This window comes from Oncorhynchus mykiss, chromosome 9 (assembly GCF_013265735.2).
Source record: "Oncorhynchus mykiss isolate Arlee chromosome 9, USDA_OmykA_1.1, whole genome shotgun sequence".
Taxonomy (NCBI): Eukaryota; Metazoa; Chordata; class Actinopteri; order Salmoniformes; family Salmonidae; genus Oncorhynchus; species Oncorhynchus mykiss.
Genome location: NC_048573.1, coordinates 64,841,976 through 64,869,558, shown reverse-complemented (window position 1 = coordinate 64,869,558; position 27,583 = coordinate 64,841,976). Strand labels below are relative to the sequence as shown.

Sequence of the window (27,583 nt, the reverse complement as noted above, 5' to 3'; positions counted from 1 at the left end):
TACAGATCTGTTTTTTTAATTATTATTACAGAAACGAATCCACACGCTTAATGACCCTATATATAAATACCAAAGAATATACATTTTTTAAATAGGTAAGATGACCTCCACAAACAAAACATCATACACACCAGCAAACCACTGGAGCCGTATAGCAATGAGAGTAGGTAGGTATCCTGGAAGGAAGTTACAGCATACACTCATGTAGCTCACAGTAGACAAAGAATAGAACTCCCACAGAAATCTAAAATGACGTCAACAAAAAGGATAGATCTCAGTGCTACACAACTTTGGGTGCACATACCAGGATGTCAAATTCACCCACCCACAGTAGCAAATAGAGATGTAGTACTAGATTACACTAGAGGTAGAGCTGAAAGGGTGTAGAGACGAAGAGGGGTACTCCAAAACCCTCTAAAGCACAGCCTTCAATTATCAATGATGTCCATCACAGTTGAATTACAGTGCATTTCTGTATTTTATTTTTAATAAATGTGCAAAGAAAAGCATGTGAATGGCATATTATGGCATATTGTGTGTAAATGGTTGAGAGAAAACATATATTTAATCCATTTTGAATTCAGACTGTAACACAACAAAATGTGGAATAAGTCAAGGGGTATGAATACTTTCTGAAGGCTCTGTATATGTGACAGATGTCACACTTTCACTACAGCTACACCTCTGTGTGAAGGAACACAGTGATGTCCTATACAGTAGAATCAATATCTCAACCCTTTGGACTAACAATTCAAACCTTATCAGATAGTTGTGAGAGGTTACATTTACTTTTAGAAAGAAAATCAGAGAAATAAAAATAAAAGAGTAAACAAAACACTATGGTAATGATTATGATAATAACAGACTGGATTAATAAGGAGTATCCAAGTGTAAAAATAAAATAGCCCCCAAAACATCTCTTACTGCGAAAAAACAGGTGCAAATAGAGCAAATTACAAATATACCAAGAAAAAAGTGTCCCTAGCACCTTATTCTTTCTTAAAGGGGGCAATCTGCAGTTCAAACAACAACAATGGCAGATTGCCCCTTTAAATTACCTAGCTTTAGTATTCTCTTCTTATCAAATGTCATTAGCTTAAACTAAACCAGAACATAACTTCATTACGATATAACTAAAGTTGAGTATTGGTTGAAAATCATGAAAAATATAGTGTTATTAAACCAGTACTAATAATATTTTCCCGGGAAACCTTCCATAAAGTCTTGTAACATCTGTATCTATAAATTACATTATGTTATCATGAGATTCCTTAGTTTACAAGTCTTGTAACATCTGTATCTATAAATTACATTATGTTATCATGAGATTCCTTAGTTTACAAGTCTTGTAACATCTGTATCTATAAATTACATTATGTTATCATGAGATTCCTTCGTTTACAAGTCTTGTAACATCTGTATCTATAAATTACATTATGTTATCATGAGATTCCTTAGTTTACAAGTCTTGTAACATCTGTATCTATAAATTACATTATGTTATCATGAGATTCCTTCGTTTACAAGTCTTGTAACATCTGTATCTATAAATTACATTATGTTATCATGAGATTCCTTAGTTTGCAAGTCTTGTAACATCTGTATCTATAAATTACATTATGTTATCATGAGATTCCTTCGTTTACAAGTCTTGTAACATCTGTATCTATAAATTACATTATGTTATCATGAGATTCCTTAGTTTACAAGTCTTGTAACATCTGTATCTATAAATTACATTATGTTATCATGAGATTCCTTAGTTTACAAGTCTTGTAACATCTGTATCTATAAATTACATTATGTTATCATGAGATTCCTTAGTTTACAAGTCTTGTAACATCTGTATCTATAAATTACATTATGTTATCATGAGATTCCTTAGTTTACAAGTCTTGTAACATCTGTATCTATAAATTACATTATGTTATCATGAGATTCCTTAGTTTACAAGTCTTGTAACATCTGTATCTATAAATTACATTATGTTATCATGAGATTCCTTCGTTTACAAGTCTTGTAACATCTGTATCTATAAATTACATTATGTTATCATGAGATTCCTTAGTTTACAAGTCTTGTAACATCTGTATCTATAAATTACATTATGTTATCATGAGATTCCTTAGTTTACAAGTCTTATAACATCTGTATCTATAAATTACATTATGTTATCATGAGATTCCTTCGTTTACAAGTCTTGTAACATCTGTATCTATAAATTACATTATGTTATCATGAGATTCCTTAGTTTACAAGTCTTGTTTGCCAGACTGATGATGCTTGGCTGAAGAAGAGACTATTCATTTCCCAATGTGTTATTTAGGCACAAATGTAGAACTGCATCACTCTAAAGCAGAGCTTTGAGCATACCATGTACAGTACGTCTAGTCTAATAAAACTGATCATCTAGAAATACTTCTTCTATAACAAATACATTGATTTAGCTTTAAAACCAAACACTGACTTAAGGTTAAAATGTGGTATGATGTATGCTCTTATTGCAGGGACTCTACAGCTACCAGCCTGCAGGAGCAATAGCTTTATGTAGATGAGGATAGAATATATTATGAGATTAATAAAAACATGAGAGAACATTAAAATGTCACTCCGACCACTCTAACTACCATTCTGCTCTACCATTCATCTTGATTAATCTCTCTATAACCAAACTTCCCCCAACCGTTTTTCCCATTTCAGATGCTTCTCTGTCTGTAATTATCCTCTCAACTAGCACTAGGACAGCATTAATAAAGCAAGAATCAAATAATGATGAAGAACAGAAAGTGCTTATAATATAAAGTCTTAGGTTTGAATATGAGGAAAATCATGTTATGTGTCAGTACTTTACAATGATTCTTCTAATATAGTTGTAGTGTGTTTCAATAACTATAATTACAGTATTCTGAAGAGGTACACGTTTGCTGCGCAGACAGAAAAGTTAAAAGCAACTTTTAGATTTAAAAATGGAGAGAACTGTGAATATAGCCTAATCAACCAGACTGACTCAACCAGGCTACTATGAATATACTGTAACAAATAAATGCAATGTTTTTCATCGTTCTTTTCTAGGAGACGAAACGTTGAAACAATTATACAGTATTTCTTTCTGGCTCGACTGAAATCAGAGAGGGAGCCTTTAATAACTGACTTATGTTAATTAGTGACCTGTCATGATGTCTCATAAAGTGACATAACACAATCCATAAAGCTCACGACATCAACTCCTCCTGCAACTGAAATAACCCTGTTATAAAACATTACTATTTGAAATCGAATTAACCCTTTAAAATGTCAAATGTTTTACGCTTTATAACAGTGCTATGTCAGGTCGTAACTACGATTTCAGCTATTACGACAGGTATTATGTCATTCTTAAGACCATGTTAAGTATAATGGGGGCAACACAACAGCCTTAAAGTCATTCGTCAAAGAAAGAGTTCATATAAAATGTAAAAGCAAATTGCATATTAACATAGTTTGTCAAGAGTAGAGGTGAGTTGTAGTGTGTGTGCTTGTGTGCTGAATGGCAAGTTAAAGTAATGGCCAAACAGCCAGTGCTGGTGTAGATCTGATCCTGCATCGCCATTCTACCACTGAGCGGTATCAGCCAGGTCACTGGATGACAGGGAACAACCAAGAAAGGAAAGGTGGTGAACAATCAATCAAATCAATCATTATCTTTATCGTCACAATTGCTAAATGTGTAGTGGAGTCAAGGCACAGCAGAACTGTAGAAAAGGAATGCATATGAAAAGAAAGAGGTGAGAGATGGAGGGAGGGAGAAATATAGAGGGAAAGGGTGGGAGAGTGCTTTAATGATGCTGAAAATTGGCCCGTGACTGCGGTACTAGCTTGTAGACAAATCATTGCTACAGCCTGCTGTCAACGAATCTGTCCCCTTGTTCTCCCTTATCCCCTCCCTCACTCCCTCCTTGCGTCACTCACTGTGCCTTACACTGTCTTACACCATCTCCTTCTCCTCCTCCTCCTCACCCTCATTCAACTTCTTTTACGACCTGATATTGAAAACTTCCATCTCTGCGAGCCATACTCAGCCTGTCATCGTAAATACCATCCCTGTGTGTGTGTGTGTGTGTGTGATGAGAATGACAGGACTGTGTGTGTGTGTGTGGGGGGAGAATGACAGGACTGTGTGTGGGGGGGGGAGAATGACAGGACTGTGTGTGGGGGGGGGGGGGGGGGGAGAATGACAGGACTGTGTGTGTGTGTGTGTGTGTTACCTGAGGACAGTGGTCTCAGGCAGCAGCAGAGCTGTCTCGTCTCCAGAGCTGTGTCCTCCACATAGGGCTGTGTCACCCTCCTCCTCCTGCACACACACACACACACAAATACACACACACACAAATACACACACACACACACACACACACAAATACACACACGCACAAATAGAGAGAGCATATACATACATGTCCATATACATGTCCAGCAATAAGCCATTATAGTGTAATAAGCCACAATAGTGTAATAAGCCACAATAGTGTAATAAGCCACAATAGTGTAATAAGCTACAATAGTGTAATAAGTCATAATAGTGTAATAAGCCACAATAGTGTAATAAGTCATAATAGTGTAATAAGCCACAATAGTGTAATAAGTCATAACAGTGTATTAAGCCACAATAGTGTAATAAGCTTTAGTGCAATAGGCCATAATAGTGCAATAAGTCAATGTAATAAGCTATAATAGTGTAATAAGCCATAATAGTATAATAGTATATAGTATATAATAGTATAATAAGCCACAATAGTGTAATAAGTCATAATAGTGCTATAAGCCATAATAGTGTAATAGTAGAATAATGCAATAGTGCACAGGCAGGCCTAACTACCTTCACATGATAACAACTAAACCAAATGAGTCACAGTCAAAAGGGGATAAGTCATGTTATCACCAGGCTATAAGCCTAAGGAAACAGCCAGGCTAATTGTGCAATATATGAGCCCAGAATGTGTGTGTGTGTGTGTGTGTGTGTGTGTGTGTGTGTGTGTGTGTGTGCGCGTAAGAGCATCTGATACCACCTCTTACCGAATCAGAGCTGTGTGTCAGGGTATCTCCTGATTGCCTTGGCAACGAAAGGGGGGCGGGCTGGCTGATGACTACGCCCCCTCGGGAGAGGGGCCGTGACATATCCCTGGGGGAGGAAGGGGGGGTGGAGGGGAGCAGGGAGTCAGGCTGGGCCTGGGGGTCACACAGGCTGTAGTGGGCCAGAGGGCGGGAGGACAGAGAGGGCTGGCGGGGGGGCTGCAGGGCCTCAGGGTTTTCATCCTCAGAGTCAGACAGAGAACTGTCAGGGAGACCTGTCAGACACACAGAGTGGAAAACAACAGTGTTAAGTGATCAACAGAGCTCGGCAAGGGTCAGGAATTCTCCCTGGAGGGGAAAAACTCCTGGCTCTAGTCTCCGTATCTACCTCATGATAGGTTGAATTAATCTTAGATTCTATTTGGTGTAGAAATAGAATCTCTTGTTGTGACAGCCCACAGATCAAATGAGCACTGCTGTATTGCTGTACATACAGCTCAGTGTTAGGGCGGGTCCACAATGTTTTAGTGTGGGTGTGTTCGCTCACTGGTGGGGGCGAACACTGCAGCGCTCCACTTGGCGTCTGCCACAGCCTCCATCCTCTGTTCCACCTGACGCATGTACTCCATCAGGTCCTGTACAGAGGAGAGCAGAGACCTGTCAGACACTCATCTACACACACAACTGTTATCCCAACATAACCCCTAGCCTCTACACCTCTAGACACATAGGAATTCTTATCTCTCTGTGTGTGTGTGCGTGTAAGTGCGTGTGTGTGCGTGCGTGTGTGTGGGCGCGTGTCTCCCTCCCCATGGCAGAAGGACAGAGGGCATCTGGAGTAGTGGGTAGGGGATAGCAGTTGATTTCGAAATGTGAATGTATGTGGACAGTGGGAAAGGGAAATGGTGGTTGAAGTGTTGGACAGGTGTAGAGAAGGGTTCCTGCCTGTTTCTCCAGCAGCAGCTCTTCCTTCTCCTTCTGGGCCACCCTCAGACTGGCCTTCAGCTCCTGGAGCTCCCTGCGTGTCTCACTCAGCTGCACCTGCAAGGGGCAGTCATCAATAGCAGGAGTCATATACTGCTATACACAGCCTGATCAGCAGCACAGCACATCATAAGTAATCAAAGAGACTAGTTTTCCAGTTTGAAGGTTTCAGCATGTTGACAGAAATATATAATAACCCAAAATAAAGTATTTTATCGGAATCAAACCCACAATCCTGGAGCTGCAAGTACTATAGAGGACACATTTCAGTATCAGTGGAGGCTGCTGATGGGAGGATAGCTCATAATAATGTCCGAAATGGAGTCAATGGAATGGTATCAAACACGTTTTTAGGTGTTTCATGTGTTTGATATCATTCCATTGACTCCACTTCGGCCAGTATTATGAGCCGTCCTCCCCTCAGCAGCCTCCACTGGTGTGTATAGAGAGTTGATTTTGATTTCCAAGTTTGTTGGTGTATCTAGTCATATCTGTAAATGTTGATTTCCATATGGTAGAGGAGGTGTTGCTCTTTACCCGGTTACAGTCCTTCTCTCTTCCCAGCTCCACTTCCACCTTCTCTCTCTCCATCCTCTCCTCCTGAAGCTTCTCCTCAATCCGCTGCATCTCTCCAATCAGCTTCTCCAGACGCTCTCTGTCCTTCTGCCAGGGTGAGAAACATACCGTTAACATTTAGTCATTTAGCAGATGCTCTTATCCAGAGCGACTTACAGGACCAATTAGGGTTTAAGTGCCTTGCTCAAGGGCACATCGACAGATTTTTCACATAGTAGGCTCAGGAATTCGAACCAGCGACGTTTCGGTAACTGGCCCAACACTCTTAACCACTAGGCTACCTGCTGCTAGGCTACCACACAGTCAAAAGAATGTTGATATGTTATTTTGCTGCTAAGACATTCTGCTACTTGCATTCAAGGTGAATGACTACTTGAGTAATCCAATTCATATGATTAGGTCCATCCATATGATTATTACTGTCTGCGGTGGTGTGTCCTACCGAAGTGGTACGCTGCAGGCTCTGTCTCTCCTGGGCCCAGTGTGCTCTGCCCTCCCTCAGAGTCAGGCTGGCGTCAGCTAGCTGCAGGGTGAGCTGTGCCGCCTGGAGCCTGGCCTGGTGCAGCTCTGTCTGGCCCTGGTCCCTCTGGGCCACCAGAGCACACAGCTCTTCCTTCAGGCCCTCAGCACCACGCTCGCTGGCCCCCTGACGCTCCCGCAGGCCCCACATCTCAGCCAGGGAGGCCTCGCTCTCCGCCTGATAGTTCAACAACAATATGACAGTTCAACAACAATAACATGGTTTTGTTAGATGACTGGTGAGGCCATGGGACATTGGGTACTTTCCTGTTGCATTGTCTTTAATCACCCTCACCCCTCCCTATCCAACTTCCCATCCCTATTCTTCTAACCAGCAAAGTTTGCAATGTTGGTTAAAATAAACTCAACAGCAGTGTTTGTATTAGATGACTGGTAAGGACAAGGGACAGCAATGTGTACTGCCATGTTCCTGTTGCATTGTCTTCTGTTCTTTCCCCTCCCAATCCCTTACATCCTCTTATTAACTGGACTTATCCCTCTCTGGGTGGTGCCAGTCTCGCCTGTTTGCTCTGTGCTGTATTCAGCCTGTGTGTGAGGGTGGTGATGGTGTGTACGGGTGGTGCCAGTCTCACCTCTTTCCTCTGTGCCATGTTGAGTCTGTGTGTGAGGGTGGTGATGGTGTGTATAGGTGGTGCCAGGCTCACCTCTTTCCTTTGTGCCATGTTGAGTCTGTGTGTGAGGGTGGTGATGGTATCCCGTAGCTGCAGGGCATGTGTGTCTCTCTGGGCCAGGGAGCTCCTCAGACCCTGGAACTCAGCAGACAGGCTCCGCAGTTCCCCCTCGGTCTGCTCCAGCTTGAGCTGAGGAAGACACAGGGAGAGAGGAAGAAGAGGAGGATGAGGAGTTTGGGATCAGACATGATGTGTGGCTAGGGTTTGGGCACAAAATGTCTGCTATACTTCACCCAGGTAAGACACTACACGTTGGTAGTGAAAAACACTTAGAAAAGCACTAAATAAATCCAAGTCATTATAGTACCTGCATAACATTCCTCTCTTTCTCATCCTCCATCATTTGAACTGCTTGCTTTTTGTCCCTCTCCTTCATCCTACAAACAGAGACAGAGTTAGCGTTAACCAGAGAATAGTTTAAGAATAACAAGCACACAGATAAAAAGATAAGAGATTGAGGGAGACGAGGAAAGAGAGAGAAAGAGAAAACTTTTGGAACTTTTGTGAGTGTAATGTTTAATGTACTCTTTTTTTGTTTATTTCACTTTTGTTTATTATCTATTTCACTTGCTTTGGAAATGTAAACATATTTTTACCAAATGCCAATAAGCCCATAAATTTAACTGCAATTTAATTGAGAGAGAGAGAGAGAGAGAGAGAGAGAGAATGAACTACAGGACAAAATACAAACATTAAATTATAAAATATACACACCTCAAATTCCAATTGGCTATACTTAAACTCTTTAAAAATCATCCTCAGCTCTGGCATATTCTCCAATATTTGGAACCAGTGGAGTGGAGACAAATTTGACCCCAATCACTGCCATGGGATATGTGTCAACAGCAACCTTGGGAAAATCTTCTGCATTATCATTAACAGTAGACTCCTACATTTCCTCAGCGAAAACAATGTACTGAGAAAATGTCAAATTGTCTTTTTACCAAATTACTGTACGACAGATCACGTATTCAAACAAACAAACAAAACAAAAAAAGGCAAAGTCTTCTCATGCTTTGTTGATTTCAAAAAACCTTTGACTCAATTTGGCATGAGGGCCTGGTATACAAATTGATGGAAAGTGGTGTTGGGGGAAACATACGACATTATAAAATCCATGTACACAAACAACAAGTGTGCGGTTAAAATTGGCAAAAAACACACACACTTCCTTCCACAGGGCTGGGGGATAAGACAGGGATGCAGCTTAAGCCCTACCCTCTTCAACATATATATCAATGAATTGGTGAGGGCACTAGAACAGTCTGCAGCACCAGGCCTCACCCTACTAGAATCTGAAGTCAAATGTCTACTATTTGCTGATGATGTAGTGCTTATGTCTCCAACCAAGGATGGCCTACAGCAGCACCTAGATCTTCTGCACAGATTCTGTCAGACCTGGGCCCTTGACAGTAAATTTCAATAAGACAAAAATAATGGTGTTCCAAAAAAGGTCCAGTTGCCAGGACCATGAATACAAATTCCATCAAGACACAGTTGCCCTAGAGCACACAAAAAAAGTATACATACCTCGGCCTAAACGTCAGCGCCAAAGGTAACTTCCACAAAGCTGTGAACAATCTGAGAGACAAGGCAAGAAGGGCCTTCTACGCCATCGAAAGGAACATAAAATTCGACATACCAATTAGGATCTGTAAAAAAAATACTTGTGAGGTCTGGGTTCGGCTCACCAACCAATAATTCATCAAAGGGACCAACACCAAATTGAGACTGCATGCACAATTCTACAAAAATATCCTCTGCGTACAACGTAAAACACAAAATAATGCATACAGAATTAGGCCGATACCTGCTAATTATCAAAATTCAGAAAATAAGAGTTATATTCTACAACCACCTAAAAGGAAGCGATTCCCAAACTTTCCACAACAAAGCCATCACCTACAGAGAAAGGAACCTGGAGAAGAGCCTCCAAAGCAAGCTGGTCCTAGGGCTCTGTTCACAAACACAAACAGACCCCACAGAGCCCCAGAACAGCAACACAATTAGACCCAACCAAATCATGAGAAAACAAAAAGATAATTACTTGACACATTGGAAAAATGTACAAAAAAATAGCAAACTAGAATGCTATTTGGCCCTAAACAGAGAGTACACAATGCCAGAATATCTGACCACTGTGACTGACCCAAAATTAAGGAAATCTTTGACTATGTACAGACTCAGTGAGCATAGCCTTGCTATTGAGAAAGGCCGCCGAAGGCAGACCAGGCTTCCAAGAGAAGACAGGCTATGTGCACACTGTCCACAAAATGAGGTGGAAACTGAGCTGCACTTCCTAACCTCCTGTCAAATGTATGACCATATTAGAGACACATTTTTCCCTCAGATTACACAGATCCACAAAGAATTCAAAAACAAATCCAATTTTGATAAACTCCCATATCTACTGGGTGAAATACCACAGTGTGCCATCACAACAGCAAGATTTGTGACCTGTTGCCACAAGAAAAGGCCAACCAGTGAAGAACAAACACCATTGTAAGTACATCCTATATTTATGTTTATTTATTTTCCCTTTTGTAATTATCTGTTTGCACATCAATACAACACTGTATATAGACATATTATGACATTTGAAATGCTTTTATTATTTTGGAACTTGTGAGTGTAATGTTTACTGTTCATTTTTATTGTTTATTTCACTTTTGTTTAATATCTATTTCACTTGCTTTTGCAATGTAAACATATAATTTCCATGCCAATAAAGCACCTTAAATTGAATTTAAATTGAGAGAGAGAGAGAGAGAGAGAGAGAGAGCAGAAGAGAGAACAAGGGGAAAATAGAGAGAGAGAGAGAGAGAGAGAGAGAGAGAGAGAAAGAGAGCAGAAGAGAGAACAAGAGAAAAATAGAGAGAGAGAGAGAGGGAGAGAGAGATCAAAAGGAGGATTGAGATTGAGGTTGATGGAGATAGAGAAAGATCAAAAGAAGGATTGAGATTGATGTTGATGGAGATAGAGAAAGATCAAAAGAAGGATTGAGATTGAGGTTGATGGAGATAGAGAAAGATCAAAAGAAGGATTGAGATTGAGGTTGATGGAGATAGAGAAAGATCAAAAGAAGGATTGAGATTGATGTTGATGGAGATAGAGAAAGATCAAAAGAAGGATTGAGATTGACGTTGAGGGAGATCGAGAAAGATCAAAAGAAGGATTGAGATTGACGTTGAGGGAGATCGAGAAAGTCTCTGACCTCTCCAGCTCAGTCTCTCGTTCCACAGCTTTCAGAGTTAGCGCTTTAATGTCATCCTCCAGCTCTCTGATTCGCTGTTTGTTGGCTGCTTTCTTGGCCAGTATGGAACTCTTCTCCTGAGCCAAGGCCTCCCCTGACGCCTCCACCTGCTGTAATGGGGGAGAGAGAGATGACAGGAGAGAGAGACAAAGGGAGAGAGAGAAAGAGCAAGAAAGAAAGAGATAAAGATATAAAATCTACAGTTGAAGTCGTAAGTTTACATTCACTTAGGTTGGAGTCATTAAAACTCGTTTTTCAACAACTCCACAAATTTCTTGTTAACAAACTATAGTTTTGGCAAGTTGGTTAGGACATCTACTTTGTGCATGACACAAGTACATTTTCCAACAATTGTTCACAGACAAATTATTTCACTTATTATTCACTGTATCTCAATTCCAGTGGGTCAGAAGTTTACATACACTAAGTTTACTGTACCTTTAAACAGCTTGGAAAATTCCAGAAAATTATGTCATGGCTTTAGAAGCTTCTGATAGGCTAATTGACATCATTTGAGTCAATTGGAGGTGTACCTGTGGATGTATTTCAAGGCCTACCTTCAAACTCAGTGCCTTTTTGCTTGACATCATAGGAAAATCAAAAGAAATTAGCCAAGACCTCAGAAAAAAAATTGTAGACCTCCACAAGTCTGGTTCATCCTTGGGAGCGATATCCAAACACCTGAAGGTACCATGTTCATCTGTACAAACAATAGTGCGCAAGTATAAACACCATGGGACCACGCAGCCGTCATACTGCTCAGGAAGGAGACGCGTTCTGTCTCCTAGAGATTAACGTATTTTGGTGCGAAATGTGCAAATCAATCCCAGAACAACAGCAAAGGACCTTCTGAAGATGCTAAATGAAACAGGTACAAAAGCATCTATATCCACAGTAAAACTAGGCCTATATCGACATAACCTGAAAGGCCGCTCAGCAAGGAAAAAGCCACTGCTCCAAAACCGCCATAAAAATGCCAGACTACGGTTTGCAACTGAACATGGGTGGAAAGATCGTACTTTCTGGAGAAATGTCCCCTGGTCTGATGAAACAAAAATAGAACTGTTTGGCCATAATGACCATCGTTATGTTTGGAGGAAAAAGGGGATGCTTGCAAGCCGAAGAACACCATCCCAACCGTGAAGTACGTGGGTGGCAGCAACATGTTGCTTTGCTGCAGGAGGGACTGGTGCACTTCACAAAATAGATGGCATCATGAGGAGGGAAAATTATGTGGCTATATTGAAGCAACATCTCAAGACATCGGTCAGGTAGTTAAAGCTTGGTCGCAAATGGGTCTTCCAAATGGACAATGACCCCAAGCATACTTCCAAAGTTGTGGCAAAATGGCTTAAGGACAACAAAGTAAACGGTATTGGAGTGGCCATCACAAAGCCCTGACCTCAATCCTATAGAAAATTTGTGGGCAGAACTGAAAAAGCATGTGCGAGCAAGGAGGCCTACAAACCTGACTCAGTTACGCCATCTCTGTCAGGAGGAATGGGTCAAAATGCACCCAACTTATTGTGGGAAGCTTGTGGAAGGCTACCCAAAACGTTTGACCCAAGTTAAACAATTTAAAGGCAATGCTAATTGAGTTTATGTAAACTTCTGACCCACTGGGAATGTGATGAATGAAATAAAAGCTGAAATAAATAATTATTTATACTATTATTCTGACATTTCACATTCTTAAAATAAAGTGGTGATCCTAACTGACCTAAGACAGGGAATTATTTACTAGGATTAAATGTCAGGAATTGTGAAAAACTGAGTTTAAATGTATTTGGCTAAGGTGTATGTAAACTTCCTACTTTAACTGTATATATTCTATAAAGTATGGTATCCTGAGCCTCCTTGTAGATGGAAATGCACATTAGACCTGCAAATGTACTCCTGCTGTTTTGGGATTTAACATTTCAAGATCATTTACATCTGGGGTTTGTGATCTTGTCTAGCTACGTCAAATCACATTTTACACAGACACTGGGGCTACTTGGACATAATCAAACAACCTTGGCATGGACACCCTGTCTTGTAATGTTACATTACCTCCTGCCTCCTCTCCATCTCTTCCATCCTGTCTCTGCTCTCTTGCAGCTCTTCCTTCAGCTCAGAGATGTTCCTCTCCAGCTGCTCACGTCCTCTGTCCCAAGCCTCTCTCGCCTTCCCGTACTTCTCCTTCTCTCTCTGCTTCATCCTTTCTGCCCCCTCCCGCGCATGGATCAATTCGGCCCGCTCACGCAGACACTCTTGCAGGCGACTCTGATCGAGAGAGAGAAAGAGAGAAAATGAGTCCCCCTAAAACATGAGGTATTGATTACCACCTCTGTTTATACATTTTATCCACTTTCATTCATATCCAATTTCATTCACTCTCTCTAGAAGTGAAAGATGGAAATATGTACTTCCCTTTACTGTCCTCCCTCTCCCCCCTGCTCAGACTTCCTCTCTGCCCACCTGCAGTAGCTCAGCACTAGCTACGACGAGCAGCATTTTGATCCCCCTCCTCCTTAACTACACCCCACCTCCTCCTCTCTGCTCACCTGCAGTAGCTCAGCCCTGGGTACAACCAGCAGCATGTCAGTCCCTCCCTCCTCTCCGTGGGCTCCTTCCTCCAGGGTAACCAGGTCTTCCAGAGGCTTGGGGGCACTGAAGGTAAACTGGGGGCTGGCAGAGCACACCTCACCCTTCCCATCCACGTACACAAACTGGTACTGTTGGGAACTGGGCTTGGGCAGGTAGGAGGCTGCAAGAGGGAGGGAGGGGTAAAGGGAAATGGTCAGGGGAATATTTAACTAGATGTCTACATGCTTATCCTCTTAGATGTAATGACAAAATCTAGATTTACGCCTAAATAGACATACCCAAAAGTAACTGCTATTCATGTGTAATTACATGATTCTGACATGCCAAAACTTGGTATGTTTGGAAAGAAGACATCTGGGAGATAAGGAAATCATCAGAAAATAGATTGGAGTTACGTAGTTCAGAATACACAAGATCAAGCACACACAAAATAATCTTTTTTTTATTGTTTTTTTTTTTAGTAATCTTTCATTAACAAGCTATGAGTGAATTATTGATGCCCAGAGCTGGAAACACATCAGATGGCTTCCACAACATGTGAACAATATCAGGAAAAAAATGGGATTGATAGACCTCAGAACTGGAAATGGGCAAATGTTTTAGTAAGTGGTGTCAGGTGTGTTCCCGGGATGTTTCCAAGTGTCCGTTTCCAAGTGCAATCCAAAAACGCTATTTGTTCAGTATGAAAACACCATTTCTATCATATCAACCCTACTCAAACATTGTGGTGGTGTTATGAAGTATCCAGGGTACATTCAAGTGTCCTTTCAACCTCTCCAAATTGTCCGAATGTGGTAATTGCACACTGGATGAACCTAAAAGTTATTGTTCAGTATAAAAACAGAATTTCTACAACACCAACCTCTCTCAAACAATGTGGTGGTGTCGGTGGACATACAGGGGATATCCAAGTGTTTCATCATATTTTTCATGTGCAAAGGTATAGTCACTCTGTGGACGTTCAATGTTTTCATTAAGTCATACATCATCAGATAGCATTGGCAATAGGCTGGATTTGTTCCTTCCAACCTAAAGGTTTCATTTCATACCTCCCCATGTATCTATAGCTCAAACACAGACCAAATGGAAGCTTACCTTGTAGATGTTTGGTGAAAACGTTGTGTTAAATAAACATTTTGACTCTCGGGGTTGGTGATAAATAACGGTAGGTCACTGACAGACAAATAAGACATCCTCATGATCTGTGGAGTCCCGGCTTTCGGTGTGTATCGACTTATTCCGTGTTTATTTTGTTTATGCTTCACAAAGCAAACCGGAATGAAATGAGGTAATCTGCTCGGCCTACCCTTTTACATTAGTATGCCCATGGATTACAGCCAACATCTACACTGAGCTAAGGGCTAGAGCTGCAACTTTCAAGGAGTGGGACTAACCCGGAAGCTTACCAGAAATCCCATTATGCCCCCCGACAAACCATTAAACAGGAAAAGTGTCAATACAGGACTAAAATCTAATCATATGACACCGGCTCTGACACTCGTCGGATGGGGCAGGGCTTGCAAACCATTACAGATTACAAAGGGAAGCTACATTTGTCACAACATAAAGTGTGTAAACTACTGTTAGGACACTTGTCACAGTGTAAAGTCTGTAAACTACTGTGAGGACACTTGTCACAGTGTAAAGTCTGTAAACTACTGTGAGGACACTTGTCACAGTGTAAAGTCTGTAAACTACTGTGAGGACACTTGTCACAGTGTAAAGTCTGTAAACTACTGTGAGGACACTTGTCACAGTGTAAAGTCTGTAAACTACTGTGAGGACACTTGTCACAACATAAAGTCTGTAAACTACTGTGAGGACACTTGTCACAGTGTAAAGTCTGTAAACTACTGTGAGGACACGTGTCACAGTGTAAAGTCTGTAAACTACTGTGAGGACACTTGTCACAACATAAAGTCTGTAAACTACTGTGAGGACACTTGTCACAGTGTAAAGTCTGTAAACTACTGCGAGGACACTTGTCACCGTGTAAAGTCTGTAAACTACTGTGAGGACACTTGTCACAACAAAGTCTGTAAACTACTGTGAGGACACTTGTCACAACATAAAGTCTGTAAGCTACTGTGAGGACACTTGTCACAACATAAAGTCTGTAAACTACTGTGAGGACACTTGTCACAGTGTAAAGTCTGTAAACTACTGTGAGGACACTTGTCACTGTGTAAAGTCTGTAAACTACTGTGAGGACACTTGTCACAGTGTAAAGTCTGTAAACTACTGTGAGGACACTTGTCACAACAAAGTCTGTAAACTACTGTGAGGACACTTGTCACAACATAAAGTCTGTAAACTACTGTGAGGACACTTGTCACAACATAAAGTCTGTAAACTACTGTGAGGACACTTGTCACAGTGTAAAGTCTGTAAACTACTGTGAGGACACTTGTCACAACATAAAGTCTGTAAACTACTGTGAGGACACTTGTCACAGTGTAAAGTCTGTAAACTACTGTGAGGACACTTGTCACAGTGTAAAGTCTGTAAACTACTGTGAGGACACTTGTCACAGTGTAAAGTCTGTAAACTACTGTGAGGACACTTGTCACAGTGTAAAGTCTGTAAACTACTGTGAGGACACTTGTCACAACATAAAGTCTGTAAACTACTGTGAGGACACTTGTCACAGTGTAAAGTCTGTAAACTACTGTGAGGACACTTGTCACAACATAAAGTCTGTAAACTACTGTGAGGACACTTGTCACAGTGTAAAGTCTGTAAACTACTGTGAAAGCACTTGTCACAACATAAAGTCTGTAAACTACTGTTAGGACACTTGTCACAACATAAAGTCTGTAAACTACTGTGAGGACACTTGTCACAGTGTAAAGTCTGTAAACTACTGTGAGGACACTTGTCACAGTGTAAAGTCTGTAAACTACTGTGAGGACACTTGTCACAACATAAAGTCTGTAAACTACTGTGAGGACACTTGTCACAACAAAGTCTGTAAACTACTGTGAGGACACTTGTCACCGTGTAAAGTCTGTAAACTACTGTGAGGACACTTGTCACAACAAAGTCTGTAAACTACTGTGAGGACACTTGTCACAGTGTAAAGTCTGTAAACTACTGTGAGGACACTTGTCACAGTGTAAAGTCTGTAAACTACTGTGAGGACACTTGTCACAACATAAAGTCTGTAAACTACTGTGAGGACACTTGTCACAACATAAAGTCTGTAAACTACTGTGAGGACACTTGTCACAGTGTAAAGTCTGTAAACTACTGTGAGGACACTTGTCACAGTGTAAAGTCTGTAAACTACTGTGAAAGCACTTGTCACAACATAAAGTCTGTAAACTACTGTGAGGACACTTGTCACAACATAATGTCTGTAAACTACTGTGAGGACACTTGTCACAGTGTAAAGTCTGTAAACTACTGTGAAAGCACTTGTCACAACATAAAGTCTGTAAACTACTGTGAGGACACTTGTCACAACATAATGTCTGTAAACTACTGTGAGGACACTTGTCACAGTGTAAAGTCTGTAAACTACTGTGAGGACACTTGTCACAGTGTAAAGTCTGTAAACTACTGTGAGGACACTTGTCACAGTGTAAAGTCTGTAAACTACTGTGAGGACACTTGTCACAGTGTAAAGTCTGTAAACTACTGTGAGGACACTTGTCACAGTGTAAAGTCTGTAAACTACTGTGAGGACACTTGTCACAACATAAAGTCTGTAAGCTACTGTGAGGACACTTGTCACAGTGTAAAGTCTGTAAACTACTGTGAAAACACTTGTCACAACATAAAGTCTGTAAACTACTGTGAGGACACTTGTCACAACATAAAGTCTGTAAACTACTGTGAGGACACTTGTCACAACATAAAGTCTGTAAACTACTGTGAAAGCACTTGTCACAACATAAAGTCTGTAAACTACTGTGAGGACACTTGTCACAACATAAAGTCTGTAAACTACTGTGAGGACACTTGTCACAGTGTAAAGTCTGTAAACTACTGTGAGGACACTTGTCACTGTGTATTCACCCCTGACTGCTGGAATGTAATGTATGGTTGGTTATTCAGTCTGGTCTGGTCTTTGTACCATTGTCTCTCTCATCCTCATTATTCAAGCTCCTACTTCTTAAAGGAATTGATTCAGAGCCGGACAAAGACTTATTTAAATTCAAACAGGGAAAGAAAGCGAGAGTGAGAGTGAGCGAGAGAAAGAGAGAGAGAGAGTTAAAGAGAGATAGAGAGAAAGAGAGAGAGAGAGAGAGAGAGCGAAAGAGAGAGAGAGAGAGAGAGAGAGAGAGAGAGAGAGAAAGAGAGAGAGAGAGAGTGAAAGAGAGAGAGAGAGAGAGAGAGAGAGAGAGAGAGAGGGAAACAATCTGATCATCTCCTTTCTATAACACAATGTAACTTATTGAGTCCTTTCTCTGATTTAAATATCATTCACGAGCCTACAGTACCATCGAACAGGCTAATTCAATTTACTGAAAGATCAATTCAAAGTTAGAGCTTTTCCTTACAACCTTGAATGTGTGAATGTTGTGAAATACAGATCTATACCAACACACTGTTGAACGCTCTCACACTTTTATTAAGTGCGGATATCTATCTTTATTTCATTACTTTATACCCAAACCTGTAAATTACTGGATTTATGTATGCTATAGTCTCTGAACAGAGTATAAATGTTGACCAGGCACACTGTCAGAAATAGAGGAAGGGTTTGAAAAGAGAGCAGTACCCTGGAAATGGACACAGCAGTTGACATCTGTGCCCTCCTGGTAGCCTGCCGGCGCCAGGGCCCAGACAAAGGTGTGGTAGTCTTTCACTGACGACCATCCCACCTGAGGGAGTCAGCGGAGAGAGAAGAGAGAGAGAGATCAACATTGAGAGACAGAGAGAGACGACAAGGGGACAGGGGGATAGACAGGGAGGCGCACACGTAAACACACAACAATTCTGGTTGTTAATACATCAAGAATTGTTTTGCATTCCACTTTATTTACACTCAACAGAGTCTGCCACTCCTCACACTCAGTTTTTAGATATCAGGTTAACTTGATCAGGTTAACTTTACCTTGAAGAGTCCGACCCAGTCATGGCTGGCCCAGGTATGTTGTGAGCTGACACTGTAGTGGCACTCCACGCGGCTCTGAGGGAAGTAGCTACTACCCACGTTCCTAAACTCCACCCTCCAAGCCTTCTCCATGGCAACACAGTAACACAGGTAGACTGGCGAACACATGTGGGGATACATGGTAGAGGGAGGAAAAATACAGTCATCAATCTTTTATTTCACAATACGTATAACCACAAATAAATGAGTCAAACACTTTTACATACCTGACCTGCACTTGATTGAAATGTTTGATAAGACAGAACCAATAGAGTAGTCACAAAAGTGAAATCTTCAAGCTAAATTAAGCACACCTCAAATAATTTATATTATTTGACATACAGTATATATTTGTCTGGAACTCAAGGACCTGTTCAGAGGAGCACATTGAGAAGTAGGTAAGAGGTGACTGCTGTGAAACAAATGGCTGAGAGAAAGAGAGGTGTACTCTGGGAGTGTTTGTTCAATGTAAGTGGTACTCTTCAATGAGCATATGGAGGTCATGTAGAGGCGGAAAGACACCCCCAACATCCTGACACCCCCAGCCGCTCACACCCCCAGCACCCTTACCCCCCCCCCCCCCCCCCCAGTCCCATGACACCCCCAGCCCTCTGACACCCCAAGTCCCCAACCACCCTAGCCTCCTGATCCCCCAGATACCTGTCACCCCCTACACCCTGACAAACCCAGCACCCTGATCCCCTAGAATCCTGACACCCCTTACACCCTGACAGACAAAGCACCCTGACCCCCCCAGAATCCTGACACCCCTTACACCCTGACAGATCCAGCACCCTGACCCCCCAACTACCTGACACCCCCAGACCCTGAAACCCCCTACACCCTGACAAACCCAGCACCCTGAACCCCCAGCTGCCTGACACCCCCAGCTGCCTGACACCCCCATCCCTGACACCCTCAGCCCTGACACCCTCATCCCTGACACCCCCAGACCCCTGGGCTACTAACACCTTGATGACAGTGAGGCCCATAACTACCATGATTCATTACTTCTACTACATGACAACACACACACAAAGACACTCTGCCAAATGCCAACAACACTGTCACAGACTATTTATTTCAGCCATTGCCCAATGTCTTATTGTTATTGTTCACCACTCTAGTCATGTGTCGACATGCATATAGCCCTCCAGTTGACTTCATGCTTAAAAAGTCAACAGCTACGTGGGACTTCAATTGCACTCTAAGCATGCTGACTGTAAAGCTGAAAGCTCAACCACCCTAATCATTTCACACAGTTAGGCATAATCTAGTATTGAGGCCGAGACACAGTAGCCAACAGGAAAGGTGCTATACAGTTCACTATTGTGCTGGCATAAATCAAATGTTATTTGTCACATGTGCCGAATACAACAGGTGTAGTAGACCTTACAGTAAAATGCTTACTTACAAGCCCTTAACCAACAATGCAGTTTTAAGAAAAATGTGAAAAAAGTGTTAAGAAAGTATTTACTAAAATAAAATGAAGTAAAAATATAAATACATTTAAGACAAAAAATAGACAATAAAATAAACAGTAACCAGGCTATATACAAGGGGTACCGGTACTGAGTCAATGTGCGGGGGCACAGGTTAGTCGAGGTAATTGAGGTAATATGTACATGTAGGTAGAGGTAAAGGATTACATGACTCAGTCTAAATCCCAGTAATACAATGTAACCTCAAATGAACAAAATAAACAGGGACATTGTAATAGAGAACAACATGGAGCAGTAGGTATATTTCTAACTTGTATTTGACTAACATATTCTCCATATTACAGAGATTACCAAAGGTAAATAGTGAGTCTTGAGAATAATGTTTATATACTGTTTAACCCACTTCATATGTATATACTGTATTCTAGCCACGGCCTGTACTATATAACTACACCTGCACACACCTTTTCTATGAATATACTGTATATAATGTCTATACACACCATCATATACATATTTATTTATATTCCTGACTTTGACATTTCTCGTTCTAATATTTCTAGATTTCTTAAATAATTCATTTTTATTTTTGGATTTGTGTGTATTGTTTTGTACTGTTAGGTATTGCTGCACTGTTGGAGCTAAGCATTTCGCTACACCTGCAATATCTGCAAAATATGTGTACAAAACGAATAACATTTGATTTGAATGTGTATTAGGTAATACCACGTGTATAGGACATGTATAACCCATTAAGAAGCACAACAAAAACAACCTGTATTATTCCACCTGACAAGAGCATTTGCGTTATGTTTATTTTGTTAGAAATTAACAAAAGTCCACAAATAATACAATATGTGATTTAAAAACTACTTATTTTACTATATAAGATAAAACAAAAAATACCTCTAAACTGTGTGAGTGTTCAAATAACACCGCAGGAGATGAGTGTTCCAAGACAAGGCCCAGTAGCCTAGCAGCAGTAGCCTCCAGTGTACGCATTAGACCAGTGGTTCCCAAATAGGGGCACTAGGATCCCTGGGGGTACTTGGCCTAACCACAGGGGGTACTTAAGAAGACTCGTGAGATAATTGGCCTACCGGTAATAATGCACATGAGGTACATGAGGGGGTACTTCAGGGCTACTGCGGTAAAACAAAATTCAGTTGGTTCTACAGTAAACGAAAAAGGTTGAGAGCCATTGCACTAGACTAGTTCGTACATAATAAACTGTCTTTATGCGCAAAAGCAATAATAATCAGGACCATCGGGCCCGTTAACCGATCTCACCGTAATCTGAAATAGAAAAGAAAACTTGTGCACCAACAACAAATACTTGTGCGTTAGCATCACTACATAAGACAATAAGTTCGTTTTCCTTTGTCTGCAGAGGGAGAACTCTACGCAGATACAGATCGACAGAGTTTCTTCTACTGAGACGTACCTTATTCTGGCCTTTTTGGTATCCAATTGAGCCGTCACTATCAGAAAACGGTGTCAGAAAACAACGATTTTAAAGATGCATAACGGCGTCTCTTTGGCTCAACTGTTCCACTAACCTAGAACAGTAACATAAACACATGCATCACAGAGTGGTGGTGTGTTTGCTGTATTATGGGAACTGCTGTTCTTTATTACTGACTGAAGCACAGATGTGAAGCTAGAGATTATAGAATAAAACTACAACCCCCAAACACAGATGAGACGCTTGAAGATACATAACGTTCTACTGTAATTTGATGCTGGTAGCGTCCATGGCTGGTGATTCATTATGTTTTATTCGCCGATTGCAATACACGGTCACTCTCATTGGTCATGCCATGGCCTTATAATAAACGGTCCTACTCCAGCGGCAAGTCATTGATGTGCAGAGAAAAACAACTCATCGGGTTTAATATGAATTGCGAAATAATGGATGAAGGGTAGTTTTTGATGTGAGCAACCATATCCACTGCATTTGCAACAACCAAATGTGTAATTGCTATAATTGCATACTGTCCATCATAGCTGCCTGCTCCCAATATGGTCTTATTTAGTCCTGTAAAATGATAGGCTATGAATTACGTGCCCATCTAAAGGAAAAGCAGAGGTCTTCATTAACTCCGGCATGACACTTGAGCACAGCAGCATTGACAGGTGAAGAGACATGACAGGAGAGATGTTGGCGAGGTAATATTACCTGACAACACTCCATGTGGGAAGAGGTGCTAGAGTAATAAGTATCTGCCTCCCTCACTCTATCCCTGGTGTGCAGTGTGTTGACAGCATGTCATGCTTATCCAGGGGCACAACTTTGGTTTTAGAAGTGGGGGGACATACTGTAAATAGGAGTAAGAGTGACCAGTAGCAGGATAAATGGATACAAATGGTAATGGAAAATCAATAATCAATGAGCAGCAGTATAATGGTAGTAATACATCTAATCAATAATCATTATAGCATCAATGTAAATATGAGGTGATTTGTACGTGTGGGTGTAAATGTGGACCCAGGGTAGTCAAGGGAGATGTATTAGGCAGACTGTTGTCCCTGACATCACACTGCTTGCTTAGCTAGTACCACTTCCACCTGATTCAGCTCACACTGAGGCTCCAACCAAGGTTTTACATTTTTGTGATGTTTAAAAAAATATATAACCAGGTAGTGAGTGCATAGAGAACAGAATTTGACTCAATCACATGAAGGACAAAACACTCACTGTACAGAAAATGATTAGAATATATATGTACTGTTCATATTAGTTGCTGGGTAAACAATGTGAAAAGGATTAGACTACATGTACATGAGATCACATACGTTACTGGGTAAACACTATGCCAAGCAATCATAAGTTACTGGGTAAACACTATGCCAAGCAATCATAAGTTATTGGGTAGACTCTATGCCTGTCACGACTTCGGGCGGTGTTCGGCGGTCGACGTCACCGGTCTTCTAGCCATCGCAGATCCATTTTTCATGTTTCATTTGTTTTGTCTGGTGATCACACTCACCTGGTTTCAATTCCCTACTTACATGTTGTATATGTTCCCTCTGTTTCCCCCATGTCCTTGTTGGGAATTGTTTATTGTTTTACGCACCCCTGACAGAATTCCCGACCTGTCTATGGAGTCAGCAGGAGCAGGTGCCCCTGGTATAGGGAGCAAGCGAACATAATCCACCAGCTCGGCGCCATCATGGATCAAGTTATCCAGACCCTGGACCGTTGGGAGAGACAGGGAGGTCCACCAGCGCGTTCAAGCACGCAACCCGAACCTCCACTACTCACTCCTTCTGCAACTGGTCCAAGTGGGATGCGTCTCACTTGGACTGGGAAGGGAGAGGGTGTCCTCCCTCATCTCGTGCCTCACAGGGAGAGCTCTGGAGTGGGCCAACGCTGTGTGGGGAGAAGAAGAAGCGGAGTTGGAGTTCTTCACCGAGCCCGAGGGTAGAGCGGCGGATGAGCGCCTCTTCCAGCTGAGGCAGGAGGAGCGCCCAGGAGTTTGCCCAGAAGTTTAGGACCCTGGCTGCCGGCGCGGGATGGAACGACAGGGCCCTGATCGTACACTACCGTTGCAGTCTGCACGAGGACGTTCGTCGGGAGTTGGCCTGCAGAGACACCCACCCTCACGTTGGATCAGCTGGTGAACCTGTCCATCCGGCTGGACAACTTGCTGGCTACCCGTGGACGTTCAGATCGGGGTCTGGTGGTTCCAGACCAGGTCTCCACCGTACGCATCCCTCCAGAATATGCCGATTTGGCTCTCGCCTTCTGTAAGAAGAAGGCGACTCAATTACCATCCCATCGACGAGGAGATTGTACGATAAATCTCCTGGTAGACGCTGCACTTCCCAGGAGTCACGTGTATCCCCTGTCGCAAGAGGAGACAGTGGCTATGGAGACATATGTCTCCGAATCCCTGAGTCAGGGGTACATTCTGTCATCCACTTCACCCGTCTCCTCGAGTTTCTTTTTTTGAAGAAGAAGAATGAAGGTTTGCGCTTTTGCCTTGATTATCGAGGTCTCAATCAAATCACGGTGAGGTACAGTTACCCGCTACCTCTTATCGCAACGCATTGTGTCAATGCACCGGGCGCGCTTCTTCACAAAACTGGATCTCAGGAGCGCTTATAACCTGGTGCCTATCTGGGAGGGAGACGAGTGGAAGAAGGCGTTTAGTACCACCTCAGGGCATTATGAGTACCTCGTCATGCCGTACGGGTTGATGAATGCTCCATCAGTCTTCCAATCCTTTGTCGGCTTTTGGGCAACTAAGGGCTCTGTTTACCTCGGCACCAGTGCTGGCCCATCCGGATCCCTCTTTGGCGTTCATGGTGGAGGTGGACGCTTCCGAGGCTGGGATAGGAGCGGTGCTCTCTCAGCGCTCGGGTACGTCACCGAAGCGATGATGACGTGGGGGACCGGGAGCTGTTGGCTGTAGTCAAGGCCTTGAAGGCGTGGATACATTGGCTTGAGGGGGCTAAACACCCTTTTCTCATCTGGACTGACCACCGTAATCTGGAGTACCTCGCAATCTCCTGGCGAGGAGATTGAACCCTCGCCAGGCAAGGTGGGCCATGTTTTTCACCTGTTTTGTTTTCACCCTTTCGTACAGACCAGGTTACCAGAACGTGAAGGCAGACGCAAGGTCCCGGCTGTAAGACACAGAGGAGTGGTCCATGGATACCACTCCCATACTCTCCGGCTCTTGTTTGGTGGCGCCGGTAGTGTGGGAGCTGGACGCGGACATTGAGCGGGTGTTACGTGCAGAGCCCACTCCCCCTCAGTGACCAGCTGGGCGTCTGTACGTTCTGTCTGCTGTCCGCGACCGATTGATCTATTGGGCCCACACGTCACCCTCCTCTGGTCATCCTGGGATTGGTCGGACAGTGCGCTGTCTTAGTGGGAAGTACTGGTGGCCCACCTTGGCTAAGGATGTGAGGGCTTATGTTTTCTCCTGTTCGTTGTGCGCCCAGTGTAAGGCTCCTAGACACCTGCCCAGAGGTAAGTTACAACCCATACCCGTTCCACAATGGCCATGGTCACACCTGTCGGTGGATTTCATAACTGATCTTCCACCTTCACAGGGAAACACTACGATCCTGGTCGTTGTAGATTGTCTTTCTAAGTCCTGTCATCTCCTCCCTTTGCCCGGTCTCCCTACGGCCTTACAGCCTGCAGAGGCCCTGTTTACTCACGTCTTCCAGCACTATGGGGTGCCTGAGGATATAGTGTCTGATCGGGGTCCCCAGTTCACTTCGAGGGTCTGGGGGTCTCGGTCAGCCTTTCCTCAGGTTTTCACCCCGAGAGTAAGGGGCAGGTGGAAAGAGTTAACCAGGATGTGGATAGGTTTCTGAGGTCTTATTGCCAGGACCGGCCAGGGGAGTGGGCAGTGGTCGTCCCTTGGCAGAGATGACCCAGAACTCGCTCTGCCACCCCTCCCCTAACCTCTCTCCCTTTCAGTGTGTGTTAGGGTGTCAGCCGGTTCTGGCTCCTTGGCATCAGAGTCAGACCTAAGCTCCTGCGGTGGATGACTGGTTCCGGTGCGCGGAGGAGACATGGGACGCTGCCCATGTTCATCTTCAGCGCGCTGTGCGGCGCCAGAATGTGGGCACAGACCGTCACCGCAGTGAGGCCCCGGTGTTCGCACCGGGGGACCGGGTCTGGCTATCGACCCGGAACCTGCCCCTCTGCCTGCCCTGTCGGAAGATGGGTCCGTGATTTGTGTGGCCATTTAAAGTCCTGATGAGAGTGAAAGAGGTATGTTATAGGTTACAGCTTCCCCCCGATTACCGCATTAACCCCTCGTTCCATGTGTCTCTCCTCAGGCCGGTGGTGGCGGTTCCTCCGCCCCCTCTGAACATCGAGGGGGCCCCAGCGTACTCCGTTCGATCCATCCTGTATTCGAGACGTCAGGCGAAGGGCCTTCAATACCTTGTGGGCTGGGAGGGGTACGGTCCGGAGGAGAGATGCTGGGTTCCGGAGGAGGACGTGTTGGACCCTTTTATGCTGCAGGATTTCCACCATCTCCGTCCAGATCGCCCTGCGCCTCGTCCTCCGGGTAGTCCTCGAGGCCGGTGTCGGCGCGTTGCTGGAGCCGCACGTCTGGGGGGGGGGGGGAGTACTGTCATAACTCCTGCCGAAGTCGGTTCCTCTCCTTGTTCGGGTGGTGTTCAGCGGTCGACGTCAGCGGTCTTCTAGCCATCAGCGAACCATTTTTCATGTTTCATTTGTTTAGTACGTGTGTTGTGTAGTACGTTTATGTGACTGATGCGATACGGGTTTTGTGCCCATGTGTTTTGTTATTTTTGTATGCCGGTAGTTATGTACATTAAACGGATCCGGATATTTACCAAGCTCTGCTCTCCTGCGTTTGACTTCCATGCCACCCCTGACAATGCCAATCAATCATAAGTTACTGGGTAAACACTATGCCAATCAATCATAAGTTACTGGGTAAACACTATGCCAATCAATCATAAGTTACTGGGTAAACACTATGCCAATCAATCATAAGTTACTGGGTAAACACTATGCCAATCAATCATAAGTTACTGGGTAAACACTATGCCAATCAATCATAAGTTACTGGGTAAACACTATGCCAATCAATCATAAGTTACTGGGTAAACACTATGCCAATCAATCATAAGTTACTGGGTAAACACTATGCCAATCAATCATAAGTTACTGGGTAAACACTATGCCAAGCAATCAAATGCACTTGTTATTGACCCCGAGACTGGTGTCTGGAGTACTTGATGATCAGTTTACTGGAAATAGATTAAGTCTCTAAAATTACCTGTGTAGAAATCGCCCAAAACAACCAATTTGTAGCCTACAATATGTATTCAATTTTATTCACACTTAATAGACAATCAAAAAATTATAATATTTTTGGTGACAACAACATTACAGATAAGACCAACTGTAGGATGTAACATGGGACAAAACATTACAGATAAGACCAACTGTAGGATGTAACATGGGACACAACATTACAGATAAGACCAACTGTAGGATGTAACATGGGACACAACATTACAGATAAGACCAACTGTAGGATGTAACATGGGACACAACATTACAGATAAGACCAACTGTAGGATGTAACATGGGACACAACATTACAGATAAGACCAACTGTAGGATGTAACATGGGACACAACATTACAGATAAGACCAACTGTAGGATGTAACATGGGACACAACATTACAGATAAGACCAACTGTAGGATGTAACATGGGACACAACATTACAGATAAGACCAACTGTAGGATGTAACATGGGACACAACATTACAGATAAGACCAACTGTAGGATGTAACATGGGACAAAACATTACAGTAACATCTAGATAAATATGTTAACTCTGTGGTTGCAAGTAGGATGTTTCGCTT

At 42.8% G+C, this 27,583-nt stretch overlaps 1 protein-coding gene across 2 annotated transcripts; it reads right to left on the bottom strand.

Annotated features, from left to right (window-relative positions):
- LOC110532676 (calcium-binding and coiled-coil domain-containing protein 1) lies at positions 1-21,814 on the bottom strand. Of its 2 annotated transcripts, none has more exons than XM_021616767.2 (15): positions 21,650-21,814; positions 18,725-18,879; positions 18,389-18,491; positions 13,620-13,822; positions 13,126-13,338; positions 11,035-11,183; positions 8,128-8,197; positions 7,794-7,949; positions 7,052-7,306; positions 6,571-6,696; positions 5,995-6,090; positions 5,597-5,684; positions 5,053-5,324; positions 4,245-4,330; positions 1-3,618 (listed from the first exon to the last, which is right to left on the bottom strand). In XM_021616767.2, the coding sequence occupies exons 2-15, from the start codon at positions 18,854-18,856 to the stop codon at positions 3,591-3,593; spliced, it is 1,977 nt and encodes a 658-aa protein (XP_021472442.2). In that variant the 5' UTR covers positions 18,857-18,879; positions 21,650-21,814; the 3' UTR covers positions 1-3,590. The 2 variants fall into 2 exon arrangements, with proteins under 2 accessions (XP_021472442.2, XP_021472443.2); XM_021616768.2 differs by lacking the exon at positions 21,650-21,814 and adding an exon at positions 21,112-21,624.
- Positions 21,815-27,583: the final 5,769 nt, after the last annotated feature.